We start from the raw sequence: 26,250 nt of genomic DNA, 5'->3' as shown, positions 1-26,250 counted from the left end.
TTGTTCCTTCAGATTTTCTTCTGGATAGTCAAGCCACCCACTGTTCTCTTTTCTCCTTAATGTTATGCCTTTTAGAAACTCCTTTGTGCAGAAGTTCTTTGTTCTTTACTCCCAAAGGAAATACCTTTTCCCTGCTCCCTGTGAAAACTACATGCCACATGAAACCAGTCCCAGTAGTGCTCCATGAAGGGCCACCTCTCCTGGCTGGGCAAGGATTACAGCCAAGCCAGCTCCCACCTGCAGGACCACCTGCACATAACCTGGGCCTCAGGCCAGAGCTGGCAGAACAGAGTGAAGAGAAGTCCAAAGAAGGGTGATGGAAAAGCTTCCTCCAAAGACAGCACTTAGTGCTTAACCACCCTTCCTCCCTCTGTCCATGCAGAGCCATTAAGAGTAATGGGAGCATCCCTGAAAGCTTGGGCAGTGCTTCCCAGAGGCTGCCAGGGAGGACCCCATTTTCTCATTAAATGTAAGGGAGAATAAATGCAAAGAGAGGCTCCTCAGGACCGAGCTGAGCTCCAAATTGCAGGATGGTGCCAGAATTGCCACGGACAGAAATAAGCTGGCAGTTTCTAAGTGAAAGAACGGCACAGATGCCAGGAGTGAACCTGGAGCATAAAGGGAAACTAACACAGACTAGGACTACAAAAATGTTGAAAAAAGAAATTAGGAGGGAATAACAGGGCACCAGGTGAAACATGCAGGAGAAATTGCTGAGGCTGCTCAATGCTGGCCTGGACTGAGGTCTGGGTACCTCTCTCCCACACTGCCTCAGGGAAAGAAAGACTAGAGGAGGTGTATTTTTTACCTTCTCTGTCCTTTTCTTTTGACTCATGCAGTGGGAACCACATGGGCCCACACAGGTGAGAGGGACTAAAACAACAGCGTGGCCTGGTGAAACAGTCACAAGTGCCACAGGCTTGTGTTAATAAACAGAATTTCTGCTAACAACACTTCAAAGACCAAATTCCCAGCACTCTCACTTCTACCACCTGCTTGGAAAGAAGGTGCTTTTTTTCAATTACTGTTCTTCTTAGAGGAGAAATATCTCTAGCGCTAAGGGCAATTTCTGCCTTCTGTACTGCAGTCTCTCATCACGGGTTTCATGGTAAAACTGAGTAATGCTCACCCATGGAGCCAGGCGCCTCCGCACTGCAGGGCTTGTACAAAACCTCACCTTACCAGCATCCAAGCACTTAAAATGATTTAAAGAGCAAGCCACCCCACGTGCACACAACTTCCTCTAAACCATCCTCTCACTCCAGCAACATGCATACCAAATGCAGCAGTTTGGAAGGGCAAGGGCAATGAAATAAATAGGTTCCTGAGATTATTTCACTTAGTAAAAAAAATAAATAACAAAGGACATTTCAGGTGCTACAGATGCCAAATAATAAGAGCCTGACCTTTCTGCAGCAGCACACAGGAGAATTGATCAGAAACAAAGCCAGTGAGACTAGTTTTCCAGTTCAGTCTGACTTATGCACAACAAGAAATACTCCAATTAAAAAAAATATTTTAATTCTTATCACTTTCTACACCGAGCAAGAGAAAATTACTTGTTAGTATCAGGAATATTTTAACACGGTTCCTGATCTACAGATTGCTGCTGTTGCAGATAACCCATCAGTGATCTGCCATCTCACTGATGGAACTGTTCAAGACAGAGGCTGATGAAGCCCACAGTAATGCCAGACAAAGCAACAGAAAGTCTGACACCTCCAAATTTTAAGTACAGACGCACCACCTGTCTTTAGCCATTCTATCTTATTTTTAACATATCAAATTAGACCACCTGAAAAATAAAAGCACAAGCAGTTGAATTCAGCCTTGCCTTGACTTAACACTCCCTGTTACATACAGACAGAGCCCTCAGACTATGGTATAACCTAAAACAGCACTACATTCTTAATAGAAAGTATAAAAGGAGAACAGATTAAAAATGTGAAGAAATAGCAAGTTGAACCCAATTTTTTTTTTAACTTTATATTTGTGGAGAATATGCTATTTAAGATAGACTGTACACACTTGACTTAGATAAAAAATACTCAGTATATCACCTTCCAAAACAAAGCACAAGTTTTCCAAAAATTACATCCCAGCAAAATGTATCTTTGAACATCAGCTTGGGTGGACTCTGAAGGGAGATGCCATGACATAGCCTGGACAACAGAAGCTGAATACACAAAATAAGAAATTTGGTTTAACACGTGTTAGTAGCTTAACAAAACAGACTGACAGGTTATCTAAGTGGATTAAGTGATTAAAAATTAGCATTATTTTTTATTACAAAACAATAATCAAGAATGTACTTCCTGTTTTATTTCTTAATGTGACCCATCACTGCTAATTCTTAAACCATTTCATTAACCTCTTTAGTGAAAAAGAAGGTAACAGGGATAAACTACCCTTCAGATTGCTAAAGCATCAGAAGTGATACTGCCTTTTAGCTCAGTGGGTATAGTCAGCTTTTGCCTTGTCTGTTTTGTGAGTGTAGAGCTTTAACATTTGTGAAGTGCTTTTGAGCACAGCATGTGTCCTTTCCTCTGACACTGATCACAAATCCAAAACAGGTGCATTCATGGATAATTACCAGCAACAGATATAGTGCTTGTAAGGGTCCTATAAGCCTCTTCAATCTTTTTATTTCAGATGATCTACAATTCTAGTAAAACAAATGCAAGAAGAAAGTGACCAAGTTTTCTCAGTTGCTTTTCAGAAGCAAAGCATAACTGCAGATATATAAAAGTGTTAGTACATTAAAAAACCAAAACCAAATCCTGAAAACATTGCTGTTTTGCTTATTAGTCTTTTCTCCATCAGAAACTTTCCGTATCTTCAAAATAAGTGCTTTTCCAACAATTTATTTTACAGAGCTGTTTTCCTGTTCTTTCTTCCCTTTTTAAAGGGAAGCAGTGGCTTCACTGATCATGTGCCACAACAGCTTCTGATTAATTCTGATAGACAACCAGCAGTTAGCTGGCACATCATCATCATCACCCTAGGATGAACAATAATCTGCCTCACCATCTGCTCTCAAATTTATTTTTAACCAGCCCCTGCTCCCTTCAGTGCAGAGAGCATGGCAGGAAGGGCAGCCTTCCCCTGGAAGTGCTGTGCTGGGAGGTGCTGTCAGGGGCCAAGTCCAGTCACACACCCCTGAGCACCACCATGGATGGGAAACAGATGGAGAAATGCAGCATCCCAGGAAGGAAAAAGGGCTTCTGCACCAGAGGGGCTGGCAAATGCTTGTTCTCCTCCAGCAGACAGGGAACACCTGCTGGTTTTTCAGTTCCATTGGCAAGTTAGATAAGGTTAAATGAACATGCCAAGGTGGTATGAGAACTAGGGGGAAACAGACGGAGAAATGCAGCATCCCAGGAAGGAAAAAGGGCTTCTGCACCAGAGGGGCTGGCAAATGCTTGTTCTCCTCCAGCAGACAGGAAACACCTGCTGGTTTTTCAGTTCCATGGGCAAGTTAAATGAACACGCCAAGGTGGTATGAGAACTAGGAGAAAGTGATGGATGTGGACCAGTTACTGATGGGAATATGCATGCCTACTTTTTCTGATGTCTACCCAAAATTTCAACAGAAGAGATTTTTTTGATCACTTCACCTCTGAAAGTTAAAACTATGCAGCATTCACAGAGAGACACTGGCCTAAGTGAGCTGTGCTGCTGTGCCAGTTAGTGTATGACAGCCCTGGTACAGCACAGACTAGATTCAAGAATTTCCTTTGAGAAGGAGCACCGAGATGTTACATCTCATGGGCAAGGAAGCTGAGGGGTGGGAGAAAGACAGGCTTGATGAAGGCACAGGGGAGTGAGGAGGTTCATTTTGTAACTGCATGGCCCTGCTCATCGCCTTCAGGCACAGTCCAGAAAGTGGCAATTACAGGGTCACTGTGGCTGTGCCACTGCTCACAAGTGTTGCTGTCACCAGCAAACTTCCCAGAGACAACGTCATATGTGGGAGCTGATATGATGTAGTAGAGAAAAGAAGGAAATCAGCTGGAACCTAAAGCTTTGTACAGCTGGTAAAACAAGTTACACAACTGTGATACACCATCAGCGAGATCTGACGATGATTCCCCCAGAGAAAACAGGGAACTGCTGACAACAGGCTCTGGAGTATGAAGAACCATCAAAATATCAGAAGGACAAACGTAAAGAGTAAAAAGATCAGATCTGAGGAAGAATGGAAACATAGATGGACCTTAGCATGTCTCCAGTCCAGCCACTTGCACAAATGAGGGCAATCAGACCTGACTGCTCACTTTATCTACTGATGTCTTGAAAACTCCCAAGGGTGGAGACTGCACAACATCTCTGGGAAGTCTTGCTTGAAGTGAAAAGGTTATATATTAGTTTAGACCCTCTTGTCCTCCAACCTGGCATCACTCTGAATATCCTGGCTTTGTCTTCCTGGAGATCTCGTAATTATGAAATAATTATGAAATGCTGAAGAACAGATATTCGGTGTGATGCAAACTAATGCTGGACTGTCCTGAAAAACATCCTCACCAGGGAGAAAGGCTACAGGTGAAATGACAATAACAAGGATGCACAACTGAAAAATAGTCTCAATATTCTCAGTGAGTAGGCATCAGTAATTTGGTGGGAATGAAGCAAGGCCTTCATCACAGTATTTCCTAGTGAGTGTCAGGTAACTAAATTTTGTGAATTTAGCTCACAATTTAAAGAGTAGGGCTTATCAATGTTCAGGAGACAGGACTGCCATTCCAAATGTAGAAATGCTTGGAATAAGTATAAAGAAATTCGGTAGAGATTGGTAGAAAATATAGCACTTGGGTTAGGGAAAAAAAAAAAAAAAAAAAAAAAAAAAAAAGAAGGGGGCTGACCAGAAGGGGGTAATTGTTTTGGCAGCACACTGCAAAGAACCTCAGGTTTATAACAGAGGACAAAACCAGGAACCAAACTTGTTGTGATGCAAGAAAAGTAAGAGAAAATCTGGCTGCTGTGTGTATTAATAACCATGTCGTGCATGACTATGACTGTTACTCTCCACAGTATGTTACCCTGCTTTATTCTCCCCTATGAATATCTCCTCCTGATAAACCAGGTGCAGCTTCAGATTCCATACTTACAGTTAGGGACCAACTGCAAAAATTCCAAATGAACAAAATGACACAGCTTAATACATGTTTCATTAGGGAAAAATTGGAAAGTCAGACTTGTTTAGTTTTAAGAAGGTGGTGGTAGAGAACTGGTGGTAGAGAATTTTGGGTATTACAGTAATGAAAACAGTGACAAACTGTTCTTTCATTTCACACATACATAAAAAGATTACTCACAGCTTTAGTTTGGGGTAAAAAACCCCTTTAGGTGAGGGTATTATGAGAAACTGAGGATGAGAAGCCTGGAATATGCCAGCCATGAAGGTTAAATTTACCCTGCTTCAGAGAAGGATGATGACACGGCTATCTCTTCTAGCCCTGCACTGTATCTGAAAATAATCTTCAGCATATTCTGAAATGCAGATACTTTTACTGTATACTCACTCCTGATTTTGTATCTACTTTTCAAAGCAGAAACATGTTTTTAAAGCCACAAACAAAATTAACAACCAAGTATGAAAAACTGAAACAGAACTTCCCTCCCACCACTGAGGGCTGTTTAATAAATAGAATTTTTAACAACATCTTTCCTTGGAAAATTTGATTCTGCATCAGCATTCTGGTTCACAAATGCTGTATCTCTTGTTTCAGGCTTTCTCCTCTACATTTTAATCAACAGATTGCCAGTTTTAGACTATGTTTTTCTACTGTGTTTATGCTGGAAGCCAGTGAGCCAGGGTCACAGTAATCGAAAGGCACCAGAAAGCACACCTCTCTGAAGGCCTGTACGATTACCCATTCTCCCTTGCCTTCTTGTTAGTTCCAATAACTGATATTTTAATCAATATTCCACAGAGCCTGAATGCCTTTCTTGCTGGGACTTGCAAACACTTGCACCAGTGCCTTACACATGGACTGACAGACCATCTGCTAACCTGTTCAAGTGAAAGTCCCAGCTGTGTGTTTTACTTTAGCAGGTTATTTTACGTCTGACTTGGCACTGAACATCTCTTGATGCTCTTGTCCTGTTTTCCCAGTCTCCAACACATTCAGGCTGAAAGAAGAGTAAAAAATTGCAGGTTGATTCCTATGACAAATTCTCAATCCTCACATTTCTCTTGCTCCTAGCACACTCCCTTACAAGGTATGCTGTGAGGCACACACTCTCCCTCTGGGAGACTGGATAGAGTCATCCTGCTAATTTCAAAGCTGGAAGGGAGCTTAACCCAACTTGAATTCATTTAAGCAATGACCACTAAAAAACCCCAAACCAGTGCCAAGCTTGATCCTTCACACTTTAAAATGTTTTCAGGGATCAAGACAACGAAGTACACATGAGGAATTTTACTTTATACTTGAAACACTGTACAGAATCTGAGCCATGATATTTGTGATCTGTTTGCTGCTAGTGGTTTTAGTGAATCAAAATATAAAGCACAGCTGAATAATAACAATGACTAGCACAGAAACTATCCTAAGGGATAGAGGTTGGTGTCACAAACAAGGGGTTTTATTAATTAATAGCTTTCTTGAAGAAAACAAAACCCTGTTATTTTTGTAGCACAGCTCACTATTCTCTTCTGGATTGTTCTACAGAGAAGTTACACACCAGACCATATGTGAGCTTAGCTTTAGCTTGTGCCAGTTTAACAGGCGTTCCAGAGTCACAGAATGAAACTGGCATTCCTGCGGTGCACATGACAGGCAGAAAGAACTTCCACTGAACTTAGGACACAAAACCAGACAAGAACATGGGGCTACTGGTCTGCAGGGCTCCCTTCACTGGCAGCAGACAGAAAGATGCTCTGTTTACAGTTTTCTTCTGCCTCAAGTGTCCATGTCTGCTCTGTAAATGCCTAAAATTAGGAAGATTAATACCTTGTCTAGTTTCAGTACCCATGCTTGGGAAGACTCTCTCTCCCTCTCTCCCATTTACTGAACTGTATTAGTGGAACATTTTCTAATGTTCTGCAAGTAATTTTTTTTTTAAACAAAAACATTGTTGTCGCTAATTTTGGCTTCTCTCCAAAGTCTTCAAAAGAATGTAAGAGTTACGTGCATCAGTTTCCTGAGCTACATTTTCCTTTTACTTTAGCAGAATTAACTAATGAATAGTGCCACTCTAAATACCGTATTTTGAAGCACAAGCAGATGAAAGGTTCTAAAGTTTCAGACAGTGGCATCAGAAAGAAAATAACAATATCCCAGCCTTTCAGGTTTCCTTTGAGGATGATAATTTAGAAGTCTGAACTCAGAGTCTCTTTCTGGGTTTGTCACCAAGTTATTTCCAATTAGGAACACATCATACACCTACCCATGCAATTTATTTACATTTATATATACTTTCACAAGACCTCACTGTAACACTGTCAATTATTGCCATCAGAGAAAAACATTACTGACACAATTATTAGTTCTTTCTAATTAATGAATTTAGCTGCTAAGAGTGCCAGCATATTTTAACATTATACATGAAAAAGCAGCTTACTGCAAGCATTCACTATCTGATGCATCATACAAGACAGAAAACTCATTTGCAGAAATACAGTATCTTGAATTTCTTCTGAGAAGGGCATATGCAGATTGTGTCAAATGCTTATGTACAGAAGAAAGTTGAAAATCTATCTTAACAATGCTAATTTTCTGACTTTTTGGTATCTTCTTAAACCCAAGGCAGAAAACTCTGTTTAGATATTTCATGTTCATCACTGCAGTAACTTCTAGAGTCCAATGACAATAGACTTTCTACTCTGCCTTGCATCCTGAATAAATTTTTACATGTATACATTTTTGAAAAAAATCTAAGAAACAGCACTGAAAACTTCTCTATTCCTATATTAAACACACTTTTTTGCAGAGCTAGTTTCCATCAAAAAATTATCTTCCCACACAGATAAGCATCTTTCCTTACCTACACAATCCAAGATCCAATCACTTTTGCTGGTTTTAACAAAAACAAAAAGCTCCAACTTCCCTAAATATTTCCAAAATAATTTTGCCTCACTCACAACCACCTGAGGAATGAAGCAATTTGTTCTGTTCCATTTGAACACACAGGGATGTTTTGCCTTAGGAGCTATGACGAAGGAAGGTAACAGAAGATAAAAACAAAACCAAAACCTCAAACCACATAACCTTGCTCAGCTGCAACCTGCGGCGTTAAGAAGAGAAGAGCTTTCAATGGGAAGCAGGCACAAAAGCAAACACTTGTTATCACTGTAATCCCAAACTGGAATAGTGTCAATTCTCCTTGGGCAGAAGATGTAGAACAGCACTACAAAGTTAGTGGCATCCTCTTCTGTGTGCTTCAAGGACTACCTTCAGCTAGTTCATCAGGTAAGAGTCACAGCAATTCTTTTTATCTGATGCACATCCAAAGGGATGCACAGAAACACATGAGACAGGTTAAAGATGCCAGAGAAATCTCAATTTCACAACAGCGTATTCAGTGTGTATAAGGAGTTTATTTCAGGGTCAAGGAAAGCCAGACAAAGATTCCAGTGAAAGGAAGAAGAAACATTCAGATTTTTGACAAAAGCAGTCAGCAGGAGATCAAGGTGCTTTATTAAAATCCATGCAAGTCTTCTCATGAGCAGAAAACACTGCCTTTCAAATCTATAAACACACCAAGAATCTGATTTAACCCTCAAACAACAAAATCATAATGCTCTGGATTAAAAAAATAAGGATTACAAAAAAAAAAACTTCCATAATAAGATCCTGACATGGGCAAGGGACTGGAAAAGTGGAAATCTGAAGCTCCAGATCACTTTTTTGATTACACAACCCATCAGAAAAACAAACTTTTGAGCAAACTATAAGAATATTTACTTATAAATTATACAAGTAGTACTGTAATAATATTCTCTGTATTATAAAGCATACACAAAAACAGAATTAGGAAAAATATAAAGATAAACAGTTTTAGAAGATTTTTATTGATGTTACAAAAAATATTTTCTCAGTATTCCTCCCACCTTGATGGAATGTTTTGCATGCATCCCGCTTTGGAGACTGCTGCAGATGGCCTTTTCTCCTCCTTCCTACTTCCAAAGACATTATCTAATCTCTTGCAGCTCAGTGAGGAATAGCGTTTACCTTGAGTTAATGCAGAGAAAAATAACAACTGTGATGTCAGAGATCCAGTGACTGGAATTCAGGACTGGGGAAGGGTGGAGGACAGCTGAGACTCAACCCATTTTGTTAGGGGTTATGCTCCATAACACATTCAGGAAAACTGGATATTGGTGGAGGCTAAAGCATGGAAGAGAATTTACCCATAAGGAGGGAACTGATCCAGAAGTATGAATTATAAGAGGAAAAAAAAAGTGAGCCAAATTTTAAGTTTTAGAGAAGGATAATGAGATAAGATAAAGGATAATGAGAAAAACAGGAAGCAATCTGTTTTGGTTGGGAGAAGAGTCATCTTCAACTGTTCTAGATGCTTATCAGCAAACTAAAGAAACATCGTCCAGATAAACTAATCACAAAATGATTGCACACCTGGTGGAGAACACCACTTTTAGAAAAAAAATCATTGCTCACTGTTAGCCTTAGAGGGCATTTCAAGAGTCTATCCTGGTTCACTTCAATTTCCTACTTTCTCCTAAAGATTTTTAATGTAGACTCTTAGGTCCATATGCTACGTACTAACAAGACAAAATTGGAAAACGTGGCAAATCCTTGGTAGAATACACAACTGGAATGAAAAACTGTCTTTATGAATTACACAAATTGTCATTAGTCAACAAGATGCTGTTTAGTGAAGTCCAAAGCATCCATTTATTTTTCCACTATTTTTTCCATTCCTGCACTTTACTTTCTATACTGTTCAGATGATGGCTGTGAGCCTTAAAAAAGCACCTTTGGATTGGCAGAATAGGCATCAAAACATTATCTTCTATCACCATTCAGACTCTGCAACACTGGGGCACCTACCAAGACTGATGCAAACAATCCAAATGAGTGCCTATGCCTGCAACTATATCACACAGGATATTCTCAAACAAAGTAACTTCTGACTAAGAGATCAATTCCAAGTTTTAACTGCTGTAACCTAAAAGGTGTATCACAAACTATATTAAAGGATTGTGCATCATAGCTGGCAGCAGATCTTAAATCAAGAGTCATCACAAGTTGAGGAATCAATGTTTTGACACCATGAAATTTTACAGCATACCTGTAAGCAAACACTCCATTGCATTAAAGAAAGCGATTTATATAGCCTTAATAAAAAAATCAGTTTTAATATGAATACATATTGAAAATGTTTTATTGCACAAATTCTGATGCAGGCAGTGATCTGAGAAGAAAACAAACAACAACTACACAAATTAATTCTCAGATTTCCAAACCCGATTTCCTGTCTTTCAGCATTCAGTAGCTTACAGGGTCTTAATGCTCTTTCAAAACTGATTATAAACAAACATATGGACATTAATTGCAAATCTTTGAGCCCTCACGGGGAGTTTCAAAGAGCAGGCCTGCTGTGCTGTTTACTTGCATTTGCTTTCCCTCTCCTTAAGCACGCACTCATCCTTGGTGCCACAAATGCCTCCATCAGAGCAAGCAGAACTGGCTCAACTCCAAGGCAAATTGTCATCTTGCTAATAGAAATGCACCAGAAATGACAGAAGTGAGCTAATAAATTAAAATTCAAATAAAAAGGGGTTAAGAAAAGCAAGCTCTTATTCCTTTCTTTTAGAGGCACAAGAGCAGCAGTGCTCCAATGATCTTGAATCTGAGATACAACTCATTACCTGTACTCTGAAGAGAGAGAAGCAGGGTATAAGTGATTCATTTAACAAGGTAACAAAGCCTCTTTCAATCCAAGAGAGCAGTGAAAGACAGAAGAACCTCAGAAATTTGTAAACATTTGTTTACAATTTTGCCATCTATGTTAAATGTAAACATAAAATTTCAGAACAGCGCTGAAGACCAGCAGAGACTCATTGGTATTCATGAGGCATTAGTCCTACTTACATGGGATACAGAAGTTCAGAGCTGCACAGAATTGGAGTCCTGCAAAAAATATTTGGTAGCAAAAGTTCTGCTTTAAAGACTGTCAGTTTAACCAGGCAAATCAAGCAAGCATGAGGAAGAAGTGTTATACATTTCCCATTTGGAAGACAGAGAACCTAAGTAATAAGTGATAAAGCCAAGTAAGGATGTTATAGAGGGGCAATCTCTGGAGCTCGTGCCCAGTTTATGCTGTGATATCTAAACAGTCACCCAAGGAGCATTTAGGAGGAGCTAAAAGCTGCATGCTGATGGGCACAGGTCAAACCCAAGCTCAGTCACATCTTCTCACAACTGTAGCTGTTTTTCCTTCACTACTGTAACCACTGCAGTCTTGGGAACACAAAAGGCGGCAGATCCTTAACACTCCAATTCCTGAATGAGTGCAACAGGTTCAGACGATGACCAGGATGTTTTGGAAGCAAATACTAAACTGCTGAGAAGCACAGCAGCCTTCCTTGCCTGAAAGCAGCAAGTTCCTGTCAGCTTTACAAGTTACTACTTTCGTGGGTCATTAACTTCCAGCTCCAGGCAGATTAAGATGAATCACCAAAGCATTAACCAGTGGCAAGATCCTTGGCCGAGAGGGAGGACCACAGACAGGACTGAGGAACTCAATCCTCAACAAAAACATTCCAGCCTACACACGCGATGTTCAGTTATCACATAAAAATATTTGGACGATAGTAAGCAGCTCAACTGTGTCTTGAGAACACACAGATTTCCTTGAGTTAAATTCTTTGAAATACAAAAAAGGATCAAGTCAAGCATAGAAGCAGCCCAAAGTTTTAGCTGATAAAACATCACATACAGCAGGCGAGAATTACTGCCTCTTCCTTCATCAGCTTCTCTGACATTTTTAAGATTTTTACACCAATATTTTTACAGACACACAGATCAGCCAATTTAATTACAGGTCTTATTGTCTTCTCATATAAAAAGAATGTTCAGATGAGTTTTGTTTGTTTTTAAAATTGATGTGTTCTTTTCCCAACAGCAATCATATATTCATGTGATCTTGCTCACAGAGCAGGAAGAACCACTGAGACTGCCATCTCTCCATTTCAGCTTGAGTGAAGATTCACAAATCACCTAATCTTTTGTCTTTTATGGTCAAGTTACATCCTTGTCCTCAATGCTTTTTAGGCTTCAGGGTAGATAAACAAACCCCTTTTTAATCCGTTTCAGCAGCTCAGTGCAATTATTATGGAAATTAAAAAGGTATCTCTTCTTTCAGCTCCACTGAATTACATTCAGAAGTTGCTAAACTCTTTGCCACTTAAAACTACAGTATTCAAGTATTCCCATAATCATGGACACTAGGAGTTTATATACTCCAGTCATGCAGTAAAACTACTAAAAGGCATTTATCTACTTGTCAACAGGATTGTTTTCAGAAGGAGAGTAGTTTAACTCTTTTCCCCAGCCTGAAGTCAGCAAACTGGATCATACTGTTTCAGACTAACAGCAAAAGGAATCCAGAAAAGACAGCCTGCCTTAGCTCCACCTGTAAGCATAATCAAAGAACCTAATTATTAGCCAGTTGTGTTAATTTGTGTTAAGTCCCCAAGAAGAAACAAGAAAGTAAGAATAGAACTATTAAACAGCCCAAGAGGAAGAAAATTTTTGACTGTGAAGAGAGAAAATGCTTCCGTGATGCAATTTTAGACTGGCATTTTCAGAACAGATTTGTATTATTGAGCTTTCTCCTTTTCCGTCAAAGCAGCTGCCTGTTCCCTTCTGACACCAAGATTTCTTTTCATCAATGAAGACAGGATGCTGTGTTCTGATGAAATGCCCTTCCTGGCCATCCCTGGTAGAGAGAATTAAAAGCCTTGCCAATCCTTTTGAAGTGCAAATCCTCACCAAGTAGGTTTCATGCCTCTTGTTATTGTTGCCTCTCTGAGGAGAGCACAGTTGAGGTGGAACACTGAACACTGGACTGTTTACTTATCTTCTAAAGTGCATCTCGCCTTGCACTTGAGATCCCATGATCTCTGTCTGCACTTCCACTCTCCTCTTTCTGCATTCCCAAATCTCACACTGTTCAAGCAAAAAAACCTTGATAACTCTAGATTGCAAAAAAGCTTGTTCCTCAAGTGGCAGAATCGCTTACCTGCACATGGGTTGACAGATCTTCTTTCTTCAAGCTCCATGCCTGACCTGCAGTGTGCTCTGGAAGACACATATCAGTACAGGATGGGCACACTTGAACCTCCAGCTTGTACCCGGACAGCACTTTGGGAGAAAACACGCCCAGCTGCATCACTCTGATCTTAAACTGAAAGCCAAAAAGACATCAGCTTTTTTCTGGCTAAGAACCAAGTACAGCTATACAAAGACAGTCCAGGGGCCCAGTCAGCAGTTTAAAATACATTTCTCTAGAGCACTGTAAAGGATACAAGTTAATAAGCTCTGCCAGGAGGCCACAGCAGGTTATCAGTGGAGAATGAGGCATGCAAGGTGCTCTAAGGGCAAAGCAGTGCTGTAACTCAGCTGTGAAATAGCAACTTGATCACAGATTGCAATGTGTATATGCAACTGCCCCATATGTATTTATTTATTGACCATAATTTAGGCAGTAAACTCAAGAAAATTTAAGATATCAACCAAATTTCCTTCAGCATTTCACAACGACATTAACCTATACTTCATGCTACAGTTTCCCCTTCCTGATGAGCTGGATTTGCAATTAGAGAAGGGGAACAATTTAACCTTTAATGTTTAAAAAAAAAAAAAAAAAAAAAGCAGCACCTTAAGAACAACTTCATATTATCTAGAGGAACACTACGTTGCTCATTCATCTCAGTGTGCAGATCATTTTTAGCTCAACTAAATTAGAATTACTGCAACACATTTTTTAAGCAAAGACGTTTCTCTTGAAAAGGTAAATTAAACATTCAAAAATTGGTCTGCATGAGACACATCAAATTATTGTTAATTCAGAAGTGTCAGATTATTTAATATGTATTCACTATAAACTGGAAGAGAGGAATCCTTTCCTCCTCTCCGGAAGCTACTTCTGCTGCAGCTCATATGCACAACCTCAACAGCTCTGAGCTGACAGAGTTCTTCCTTTGGTCCTACTGTGGATAAATTAAGCCAGACACTAAGCCAAGAAAACACAACTGGACAGTGATTATCCAAAGGAAGCCCAGTGGGAACCACAGACAGGTGTTTCTTCTTTCAGTCAAGAAGACTACACCAAAATACCAACTGAGCCAACATACTATACCCTTGAATTGCATCCAATAGCAGAGAGACTGCAATACAAGTTACAGGATTCTCCGTGAGCTCTTGAGCTGACTTACCCATGAGATGCCCATGCCTAAACCAGTAACACCCTTCGCAGACAATATTACCAAGGATGCAGTTTCAAAAGAGCAAGTCACTAGAATAAAAGAAAGGAATGCTGCAGTTCAGCTTTCATCACTATAAATGGCTTAGTAATACAGATTTCACAGAGATCTTGCTGCAATCTATTTCAGTTTGCAAAGCTAAGAGAAGTTAAAGTGATAACCTTTACTTGAAGGGCAATTACTTCTTGTAATGCCCTTCACAGATAAAACAAAAAAAAAGGCATCAATATTGTAAGTCAGGGCATGCATTTATCAGATAGGTTTTTTAATCTAAGAGCCACAAGCATTCCAGCCCGAGGTCAGTGTGGAATACAGGGAAGTGATCAGCTAGCATTCTAGGGGCAGCAGCTTATCCTCTTGGCTGCTGTTCTGCACAGCAGAGGTTCCAACCCTTCCCTCACCTATTTCCCCACCAAGCTGAGAGATCCATGGTTAGTCCAGCTGGTTATTTTCCAGACAGGGTGCCCAACCTACAGGGAATGGATTCAAGTTACAGATGCAACCTTTAAGTCACTCTACAGAGTATTCTTACTTTGAGGAAAGCATGCATTAATTCTGATACGTTTTTCTCAGTTTTCCTTTCTCTGTGGCTCCAAGCCTTATCAAACTGAAGCAGAGTGAAGCTGACAGGAATACTCTTGGAGATTTTGCCAGGAATTTGAAAAGAAATAGAAAAACTAAACAGAGCATGGACACTTTCCTTCTGCTGGTGTTTGCCAAAAGCTCTCAGTGGCAGCACAGACAAACAAAATGTGCTTGTAGAGTCAAGGAAAAACACACTGATGGGTTTTTATGCACTTGGAAAGCTAACAATGATAACAAAACCACACAACTTCACAGAACTTGAAGTTGTTCAAAGCAGAACTGTTCTGAATCCTTTCTTTTTCAAGGGAAGTTTTAGTATGCCTGTTTACATTAAGACTTGCCAAGTCTTCATTTTGGCTGGTTAAAAGCTGTAAATTGTTGTAGTAGTAGCATCACCTAGCACATACATGGCACTACATGGCAGACAAAGCTATCCAGAATGTCTGAAAATCATTGAACTCAAAGGACAAGAAACAACAGCATAAAGCTCAAACAGGACTGGCTACATTGTGTGAATATATAGAATAAATACCTCCATGTGATTTATTTTTTTTCCTAATGGCTGGAAGGGACAGAATACAAAAAGAGATGTACTAGAAACGGACACAAGAGCTCCCCAAGAAAGGGTAAGGCAAAAAAAGCAGGGAAAAGGGGAAGCATAATAAAAAATTAACAAAATAGATAGGACAGGCTCAAAAGTAATTTGAATCAGATGAGGAAGTTTTGAAGCTAATGCAGAACTTGCCTGAGGAAGTGGGAATTCAAAAGAAGATGAGAAGACAGATGTGCTCTGAGCAGCTCACTGGGGATGAAGTGAGGAGCTGAGCACTCAGGAGAAAAGGCAGTAGCTCCAGAAGTCAGCACACAAGACCAAAGCAAAAAAATGAAAGGCTAGTCAAGCTTCTGATCTCAGAAAAGGGGCCCAAACCATACAAGTGTTCAGCTGCACACAGGCTGCCTGAATGTGATATTAAGTGCCTTGTGACAGGTACACAAAACCAGTCTCTGAATGTGTTACGTGCAATTCTGTTAGGAAGTACACAAAGGACCTGTGAGAGGCTGTCAGTAAAACAAGTGGGTTAAAATGACATTCAAGGTGTTGTCTTTCCTTCTATAAAACTGATATTGTTACCTTCAATTTTTTCTTCCCAAATTAAATTTCTTATCAGTACACAGAATAAGAAAGGCATACAGATACATGGTATGTTACCATTACATTTATAGGAACAGCTAGACATCCTCACAAAATCATTCACCAAACCAAGAGCAAACGGTGGGAGGATGAAGAGCAGACAAGCAATTAACTGCTGTGAATTCAAAAAGCAACAAAATACTTCGGTGATTACAATTGTGATTAAGAACATCCCAACCAGCATCACCTTTCTGCTTCACATTACCCACTTGTCTTGCATGCTTTTCTTTCCACTACTATTCACACCATACCTAACTGAATACTATGGTGAGGACACAATGTATAGATGGATGTGAGAGATCAGCTGTCCTTACAACATACTGGTAACATCAAGATTTTTCTTCACAGTAACAGAAGTGAAAGAAACACAAGACTGGGTAAAAATTATATTGCAAAGGTGGAAGAGAGCAGTGGAAAAACTACTTCATTTAGCCTTACACTTTTCAACATCAAATTCACTTGCTGCACTGGTGAGTATCCTAACTCAGTTTGGTATTTAGAATACCTAAGAAAATCCAGGGCTGAATACCAGTGTGATGCACTGCAGAATCTCATTTCTGCCACTCCTTCAGTTCCACCTCACTCTCCCTTTTGCAGTTTCTAGTCACATACATTCTTTCAAACTGACCTTGAATTTGACAGAACTCCAACGCTACACTAGATTTACAAATATGATTAAGGTATGAGAATAGGATACATTAGAGACCTTCTCCAGCCAGATCCAATTAATCACGCTACAGAAACACACATCCATGAACATAATTTCCTGTGTTGTGACATTCCGTAGATTAAGCAGGCCAAGCCTATCTGTAGAGAGCAAAGACAGAGCCCTCTGCTGGGTGAGAAATGCAGCTCCTCCAGCACTCCACTGAACGCACGTGGGCGGATCCATTTCTCCAAACATCCAGTCCACAAAATGGTATCGAGTTGTTTAGGTTGATCTGCGATTCAAGGGATTGGCCTGCAGAACCCAAATTTCTGCAGTTTCTACATTAAAAGCACAGAGAAGAACATGCTTTCCATAGGTTTAATGTAACATCTTATCTCTAGGTGAAACAGGAAAACCCAGTGTTCCCTTATGCCAGTGTCCACCGTTAGCCCAGGTCTGGCAGTAGACTGAGCTCAGCAGTGTTATTCACATCACACATCTCACAGACGGCTTTTCTTACTGCTCCTCAACTAAACTCTTTCCTTGTACAGCCCTGCCTCAAGAGACAGCCCTTATCTTGTTCAGGGAAATGGCTGAAACTTTCCACCTCATGAGAGTTCATCACAGCAGCAGCTGCAAACTATTGCTCATGTGCAGAATGAGGAGTGATGAAATACCAGAGCACAGTCAGACAGCAGATGATGGCACAAGGGAAAGGCAAGGACCAAGTGTTCATACCAGGATATTCCAGGAAAACAACCATCTTTTTTGTTTCTCAGTCACCCTATCTGAAAAACAAAGCTAGAAGTAACAGTTTTCATTCATCAGCATTATTGTTTTCCCACCTGTAGATTACAAAACACTCAGAGAAGTGGCTGCTTAGCCTGTAACAATGCAGTCTGCACCAATTTCCATAGATAGGCAAACTCTTCAATCAGAAAGCACTTCTAAGGTTTGCTACAAGTTTCCATTGCAAACTTTTACACAATAAAATCATGCTGTGTTCATACTGTTTGCCTCTAAAACCAGGGGTTACTGATACAGCTTCTTTGGAGGCACCACTGAGGAGAAAGTGTGACAGCTAAAGATCCATTCGAGCTCCTCAGGTAGAAGAGATGGGGCTAAAACTCCTGACCTGGGCATGCCATGCTCAGAGTTAACAGGCACTCACTCACTGGTCATCCAACCAAGCAACTTCTTCAACACAGCATGCATTTCTTTTCACTTTTTGGAAGATCTTCTTCTGAGTTGAAGCAGCAGAAAAACTCCAGTTTTTGGCATCATCTTGACTTTCACTGTCTCACATCCTATCCCTGAACTCCCTTCAAGTACCAGTAAAGAGCTGTGCAACATTTGACAGCAAGAGAAAGTCGCTGGAATTTTTTGGGTTGAGACATTTAATGGCAGAAAAAGGGATGGAGAAAAAAATCTTACAGTGTTTGTAAAAAGCGGGAACACACTCTCAAAATAACACTTCTACTACTTAAAATCTACATTTAAAATTACTGTAGTGGCAAACATGCTACTCTGTTCAAAATATTTTTTCCAAGTTAACTGAACAGCAGCCAAAGCACATCTGTACCTACATGTCCTGAAAATACACCCTTCTCATTATCAATTATTTTCTCTCAGCAGACTCATGTCTACCCTCCAAAACCATCAATAATCACATTTTCTGATGAAAAATAAACACTTCAGTTTATTTCAACATTATTCAGAGATGGAATAAAGAACAGAGCCAAAAGAGAGCTACTTGACCTGTAAGAAACAAAGGTCTGCTAAATCCAAGCAGTAGACACAGATGCTGTGGTAAAAATTAAAGAGCTCTACAGACCCAAATTATGAACAGGCTCTTCATAAGCACTCTTGATTCACAAATTCCAGTATAATGACCACAGTAATGGAGAAGTTCTGGAAATCTCTTCACCCATGCTAATAAGGAAGTGTAAGAGCAACTCTTCCAATTCTACAACAATTGCTCAGAGTTTGCATTTGAGTTGTGTAGACAGGCAAGAGGAAAACAAAACAGAAGAAAACACAGGCCATCTAAATCACACCCCTCTCTGAATGACAAGGACAAAAGGCAGGCAGTGAAAGAGGGTATCTTTTAACAAAAAGCTCTCAGCTTAAGCTCAGCCTGATCCAGACTGGGGTAGAGAATGCCTTCCATGTCCTACCTGCTCCATGGATTAACAAATTTTGGCCCTGCAGGCCTTTTAATTCACAAAGTTTTATCAACGTAGCTGCAGTCTAAGAGCAGCTCAGGTCAGCTGTGACTGAAGCTATGTGGCTTTTAGCTAACCTTCAGCAGTTGTACTGCCACAACTTTCCATGACTGGGAGAGGTTTATCTTTAGCACTAACAGGAGCTAAAGACATTCTTGGAAAAGCATGGCTCTTCACTGTCTAATAAACCTTGTTTCTCTGCATGCCTTGACTTCATGAGCTTCCTCTGTGAAAGACCTAGGGTCTCTCAGGTCTTTTCTAATACAGAATTCAGAGCAGTAGGAAACATGGAGACAACACATTCCACTGCAATATAAAGCAGACATAAAACAGTAATATTGTGCACTAGCTAGATGAAGCTATCATTGACTCAAAAACAATATAAGGAGAAACAGAATATATGTAAATTCTAGGCAGATATGTTCTTACTGAAAGTAAGTGGAGGTAAACTGACAGTCTTGTTACTTGCACAAATACTGACAGAACTCCTGGGAATTGCTGAGAAAACAGCACACAGCCTTTTCCTCCATCAGAACACAAAACACACCATGTGCCAGTGAATGATTTCACACTGTGGACACAGCCAGTGCCTGTACTGCAGGCAGACCCTTGGTCGACCTTATCAGTTCCTGGAGCACAGGCCTTGGTATCAAAGCCAAATCCCAGCATTATTTTCAGCACCTCCTTGACAGGCAGTTCTCTGCTCTCAGAACTCACTGCCCACACAGGCTGGGAGGCAATGGCCACAGGCCTTTGCTAAGTGCTACAGGTCCCCTTGGGATCAGTGTCACACACTCCCCACTGCGTGTGCTCTCTGCACAGGTTCTCTACTCTCTCCTTACCAATGCAAACGGTAAAAGCACCATTTCCCTTCAGCCAACACACACAACCGTAGACACCACAGATGATCATTAAATGTGGAGGGCATGTAGAGTTCCTACACTCAGTGGTGAGCACAGAAATTCTGTGCTGGCACTGCTGGCTTGGTGCTCTACAAGGAAGCAATTTCTACTCAGCGAGCTGCACTGGATTTCATCAACAACTGTTACTTGACTTAGTGGATTCTGCTTCTCTAGTACTAATTAACATCTTCAGGGTTGCTCAAGTAAAAGGTGCTTCACAGCTTTTTAGCTTTGGAGGCAGGAAAAAGGGAAAATAATAGGCTGAACATTTCTTAGGTGTTTGCACTTGGCAGATTAAACATCAGTAACCCTAGATTAAAAACTTCAGTGGTGCTAAGCAGTCAAATTTTCTGTTTCTCATTATGTTAGCTGACACAAAACATCATACTTCAATGTATCCGAGAGCTTTCTTAACTTTTGTCCTCTTACTTTTCTGAAAAAGTAAAATCAGGACACAGAATTCCAAAGAAAAAAATTAAAAAGTAAATTAACACCTAACCTCCCTGCCTTCCCCCCAGAATAATCCCAGATTAGCAAAACAGAGTCTCATCAGGTGCAGGTGTTCTTCCTTTTATTCCCTGGCACAGAAGCAGAAAGTAAACAATGACACCCAAGAAAGACTCTCATTTCATATGCATGAGACAGATACACACTTCCACTGAGACTTATACATGAATAAGAATCTTGTTTACTCCCAACCACAGACAAGACCGTAATTAATTTCTTTTAACTTTCGTGAGGCTGCCTTGCACGAGGAAGCAAGGTTGTGCAGTATAATGCACTAGGCTAGAGAATATTAAACAGTAACTACTCACTTCTTGCATGACCAACTAAAATCAATTCTACACATGCCCTCTCTGCAGACTATCTGGAAGTCTTACAGTTTACTGGCAAGAGGTCATACTGAAAAGCCATCAGCTTCCAACAACAACAGATTGTCTTATTTACCCTTGAGGGTGACTTCAGTAAGACTTCCATTTCTCTGCTGCTTGTCACTCAACAGCATTTCACCAAGATTCCTCTTTGCCTGTATAAATCTAATACACTACTTTAGTATTTAGCTCAAACATTTACCACCTGCAGAAACAGAGTGCCCTCTAGCTCTGGCCAGATTCAAAGAGAATTTTCCTAAGGCTCTGTCTCCTTGAAGTCCAGCACTTACAGGCACAGGAGACTGCAACAGCACTCTGGTAGCGGTACCCTTACCTGTCCTGGGGTCAAACAGCTGGTTGGCCTCCAAATCTGTGAAAGTGCTGAAGCAGATGGGGCATTTAAAAGAGGCGCGGTTGGTGGAGTCTCTCTCGTCGGTCTCGATCCTGCGGCGCATGTGGTCCAGCTTGTACTTGACCACGTTGACAAGCAGGCGGTAGTTGATGAAGTAATAATTATGGCGCGTGGTCTTGCCGTCAGGAGCTGTCTCGACCCTCATCCTGCATTTGATGAACTTGTCACCCTTGAGGGTGTTGAGGACAGCCCTCAGCTGCTTCCTGTCAAATTTCAGGAGCTCCAGCATGTCCTCCTCCTTCACACAGGGGTTCCTGATGAGGATGTCCAGAGCCAAAGCATGCTCGATGCCATAAAAGCCACGCACCACATATTTGGCAAGGCGCTTGAGAGCTGCTGGGACCTCAGTGAGGACGTCTGGATCAGTCATAGCAGGTCCAGATCATGAGCTTCATGTATACTGCAAGGAAAAAAAGGCAAATGGAATCTTAGCTAGTCTTCTAACTTCCAAAGTTCTTATTTATATTACTTAGAGGTAAGAAAAGGATGAGGTGTTTCCCACTTCCCTTTTCTAAGCCTTGTACTGTCTCCTTAGGTGACAATAATGCTACAGAAGTAGGAAAAAATTCGAAGCAAAACAATGTAAAACTTTTTTAAAAGCACGCAAGAAATAAGTACCAAAACATACAGCAGATTTCATTTGTATTCAGTCACAGCCAACACAGCTTGAGTAAGAAAGCTGTCCTCCAGAAGACAGCTTTGGGATAGCTGAGACCTGTAAACTGGGAAAAGCAGAAAATGGCTACAAGAAGAAAGGTCCTAAGACAGCCCAAGAGTGGAGTCTGAGGGCCTCAGCTGAGATCACTTGATGCCATTGTAAGCAGCCCTGTCTGATTTAACACCTCAGCCATCCCTGGGCAGAGATGCACTATGAGGACAGCTTGCTGTACAGGCTGGTATGCATTCCAGCAAAAGCTCCCAGCTGCACCATGAGAACAGACCCTTGCTCATAAACAGTCCTCAGTCAGCTATCTGCAGCATGAAAACCATTAACACTACCAACTCCTACAGCACAAACTGCTTCAGCCTTGTTCTTACAGGAGCAAAGAGGTCCTTACAGAGGACTGAACCTACATTTAAAGTCCCACATTTAAGCCTTAAAAGCCCATGAATATTTTGAAAGCAAAATAAATGAAGCAGAAGTCAAGACATACCATGTATGAAGTGATTATGTGTTTAAAAAATAAGAAAGTATTCCATGAAGTATCCTTTGAGTTACTTACCACCATGTCACATGCACAGGCTGCATGTGACAAGACAATAATTTCTAAGTACTCTATTTTCACTTCACTTTTCTTCACCACAACAGATGGCAGAAATGGTCATGACTATGACATACAGGGCAACATACATAAAATCACATGCAAGGAATTCCTCACACTGTCATCCCTGCCATATTTAGCTCACAGAAAACACTAGTTGGGAAGGGATTCCAGGGAAAAAGAAAGTATTAGAGGTAGTTTTGAGATAGCTATTCAGAAGGTTGCACTTCCAGCTAACATCAAATAAGACTCTGAACTATCTTTTTCAGTACGAGTTTTCTAGGCTAGTTTAGGACACGAGTAACCATTTCTTCAGCAAAAGGTTTCTACCACTAAAGAACACCCTCCTCACCCTAATCTCTGTTTTTTTTCTTACTATGCAATTTGTATCTGTGAACTAATATATTAATTTGTAAAACTTTGCCAGTCCTAATTTTCACTTCCATTAGATGTTTCACAGACTGTATATATATCTCCCCAGTATTCAAGCCTATCAAATAAAGCAAAAAGCGACAGCAGAAGAAAGGATCTGGATGAGTATCCTATTTTTTTCATCACTGTCATAAAACCACTGACAGGCCTTCTCACACACACCATCACACAACTTTTGTCCACTCCCCACTCTGACATCCCTCTGAGATCACCAACTCTGCATGTAACCAAGCAGCTGCTGACTCACTTCCATCAGCTAAGACTTTTCAAAGACCTGTGATCATTTATTACAGTAGTCTTCTTGGATTTTTTTTTTCTTATGATAAACAGTGTCCTTTCAAAAAAGTGTAGCATTACCCACTGAAGCTTTACTCCTCTTCCACCCCTGCCCTCTGCTGCCACTGAAGAGAGATGCTTCTCTCAAGGGTTATGGCCAGTACCACTGCAAAGCAATTAGGCTGTGGAATGTGAAGCTTCACAGTAACTCAATTAAGATCATCCTGTCTTTTCTGCCTGTTGGATAAGAAAAACACCACCTTCGTGGTTTTCTTTCAGAACACTTCCCTGCTTGAGCTTTTCTTTTCCTCTAACTTAAGAGTCAAATGGTATTTGCAGTGCTGAAATTGAAATTAACTGAATGACATTTGTTGACTGCTGGTGTGCAGGCTGAGAATAGCTCCCAGCAAACAATGCCTGGATGTCCAGCTACAGCTTCCCTTTAAGGAAATTCAATTAAAACACATCTATCACACCACGAATTTACCATGAAACAAGTACTTCTAGAGTCAGCCAGGTTTCTCTTGCATGCCAGAGACACAGTGATTCATCTCACACAAAGGAGAGCTTTATAGAGCTTTGCATTGAAGGTATAAGTGTTAGCAATAAATTATGCCCCACCAAGGGTTAGCCATGCAGTATTTTGGAATCTCCAAGTCAGACCAAAACTAAATACTGTCACAGGATATTGTCACAGAATATCAACACCATTCTGTCGGTATTTTTTCAGTCTTTCAGCCACTTAAAGACAAATCTTGGTTTTGACTGTATCTGTCAGCAACATACTGACACTATAAAACAATGCCAATGCAGAAGCTGAAGGAAAGCCTTGATTTATTCAAACTGATTAAATCTTATTCAGAGCTAAAGCACAGTAAAGAATAAATGTAAAGATCAATTTTAAATAAAACCTGGCATCCCAGGAGAGTTAAAGTCAAATCTTTAAAGTCAAAAGCTTGTTAAGTGCTCATCTGAAGAGCAGACAACTTTCTTTCCTTAACAATCCACTTTCCCTAAAACTTCCTTGCAGAAAAACTTGGTGACGCAGCTTGCAGGGGCACAGTGACCTTCAGATATCAGTTGAAATAAAAAAGGAGAAAAGTGCTTTTAAATAAGCACATCTCACTGAACACCTCATCTGAGAGCTGAAGGAAAGCACTTTCTCTGCATTGATAAGACAGCTGCCGATTTCTACAGATACTTCCAAAACAGGTTTAAAGTATAATTTCCTGAATAACGCACTCAAACAGCTTAAAAAGAGACCTACAAGGGACCAATAAATAAAACCAACTCTAAGAGTTTTCAGTAACATTCAGAGATTTAATATTTCTTAGTGTCAATCACTAGAAAATATTCTTTTTCATCTAGTGGGAGTAGGAGTTTTAACAGTTTCTTCTAATTCTGCTGGAGATTTTGAGTGATGTCAAAATCTTCTGTGTCCTCAGGTAACAGAGGGCATCTTGACTGTGTTACTGTTTTCTTCTAGGTGGGGATAGATGGAAATACAGTATGGAAAGCATTCTGGAAACACCAGAAACCATTCTTTTTTGTTATCCTCCACTCTAAAAAGTGGATTAACACTAAGTTCTAAACAGTTCTAAATCCTGCAGAAGACAGTCTTTGGGTGAAACAAACAACTGACTAGTGCCATCTTTAAAAGGCAAAAAAACCAAAAAAAACAAAAACAAAACACTGCCAGATCTCACCAGTCCAAGCTGGTGTCTGGTCCATGAAGAACCCAAGGCTTTTAATCCCTAAACTGCAAATTCTTACCATCTTTCACCAAGCAAAAAAGACACTGATTCAGCTCACAAAATTCAAACCCAGGGGACTTTACCACTGCATCCTTTAGCAATGACTTCACCTTCCCCTGAAGCAGTAAGTCAAACCTGAATTAATTACATGTGCAAAGAAATATGGTAACACCTTTAACAAGGTTTTAATGGAAGTGCATCTGTTTCATAATAATGTCTGAACTGACCTTAATAATTTATGAACATCAAGGAACATTTTCAGGGAAAAAAAATACAATGGCCAAGGTACTGAGCTATGCCAGTAAGCACCTACAGCATCAATAATAAGGCACACTGGACAGCATCATATTCAGAAATAGCCAAAAGAAGAATTTCCAAATTTAAACATGGACTTTATTAAAAGAGACAGTTGGTGGGGGATTGTTCTGGGTAATCACATTAATACAATTCAGTATTATGGGCATAGGAGGCAAGCAGACCTGTCTGTGTTAACACAGTAGGACAGCAAACCTAAACACACAACTTTTGGGTTTTTTTAATTGCTGTAACTGAAAGAATTAATATTGATGTGTCTATAAAAGGCAGCACTGGAAAAAGAGACTTACAGTTACACAACGCAATCAGATGTGCTGGGTGAAGAAAATAAGGGTACCTTCTGCAAGATTGTACCTAAGGCTTAGTAAAAGGTATGAGGCCTTCAGCATAACCAGAGACACCAGCAATGATGTCAGGGGGAGAACAAGTGACTGAAAAAAACCCTTTGGTATGATGGGATCAGAGACTACACAGAAGCCAGAAACTGATTTGAGCAAACACCTTCACTTTCAGGTTCTTCCTGATGCAACATCAAAACAACTGAACTCTTCTTCTCCACATACAACAATTTCAAGAGTTTTCAATTCCAATGAACTCTAACAGGAATTGTGCTAACGAACTTCGATCTGTTTTTCTTCCTGCTTTTCCTGACTAAAAGTGAGACAAAAAGTGCTAGAAGGGTGATAACCTAGAAGCCACAATGTAGATGAAAATAGTACTAGAAAATACGAAAACATCCATCACCCAGTGAATCAGTATGAATTTTTATCCAACACTGAAAATGCAGACCATCCTGTTTCAACACATAACTTTTCAGACTTACATTAGTTTTACCCAGAAAATTCAATGGTCTCACTATTAATATATTTGACAGAGGATCTTTAAAAGCAGGATCTTAAAAAAGGAAGCAGATTGCCCT

At 40.3% G+C, this 26,250-nt stretch overlaps 1 protein-coding gene across 7 annotated transcripts in view; it reads right to left on the bottom strand.

The window, feature by feature from the left end:
* GTF2E1 (general transcription factor IIE subunit 1) overlaps positions 1 to 26,250 on the bottom strand; it is a 51,090-nt gene that overhangs the window by 19,372 nt on the left and 5,468 nt on the right. For all 7 annotated transcript variants that reach the window (XM_041463765.1, XM_041463766.1, XM_041463760.1 and 4 more), the window contains exon 2: positions 21,215 to 21,692. In XM_041463765.1, the coding sequence (XP_041319699.1) occupies positions 21,215 to 21,662 (448 nt within the window). In that variant the 5' untranslated portion in view covers positions 21,663 to 21,692. The remainder of the gene's footprint in view (positions 1 to 21,214; positions 21,693 to 26,250) is intronic.

This window comes from Pyrgilauda ruficollis, unplaced genomic scaffold, assembly GCF_017590135.1.
Source record: "Pyrgilauda ruficollis isolate IOZ18807 unplaced genomic scaffold, ASM1759013v1 scaffold17, whole genome shotgun sequence".
In the NCBI taxonomy this organism is placed as follows: Eukaryota; Metazoa; Chordata; class Aves; order Passeriformes; family Passeridae; genus Pyrgilauda; species Pyrgilauda ruficollis.
The sequence above is the reverse complement of the archived record's forward strand: the minus strand, read 5'-3'. Positions and strand labels throughout refer to the sequence as shown.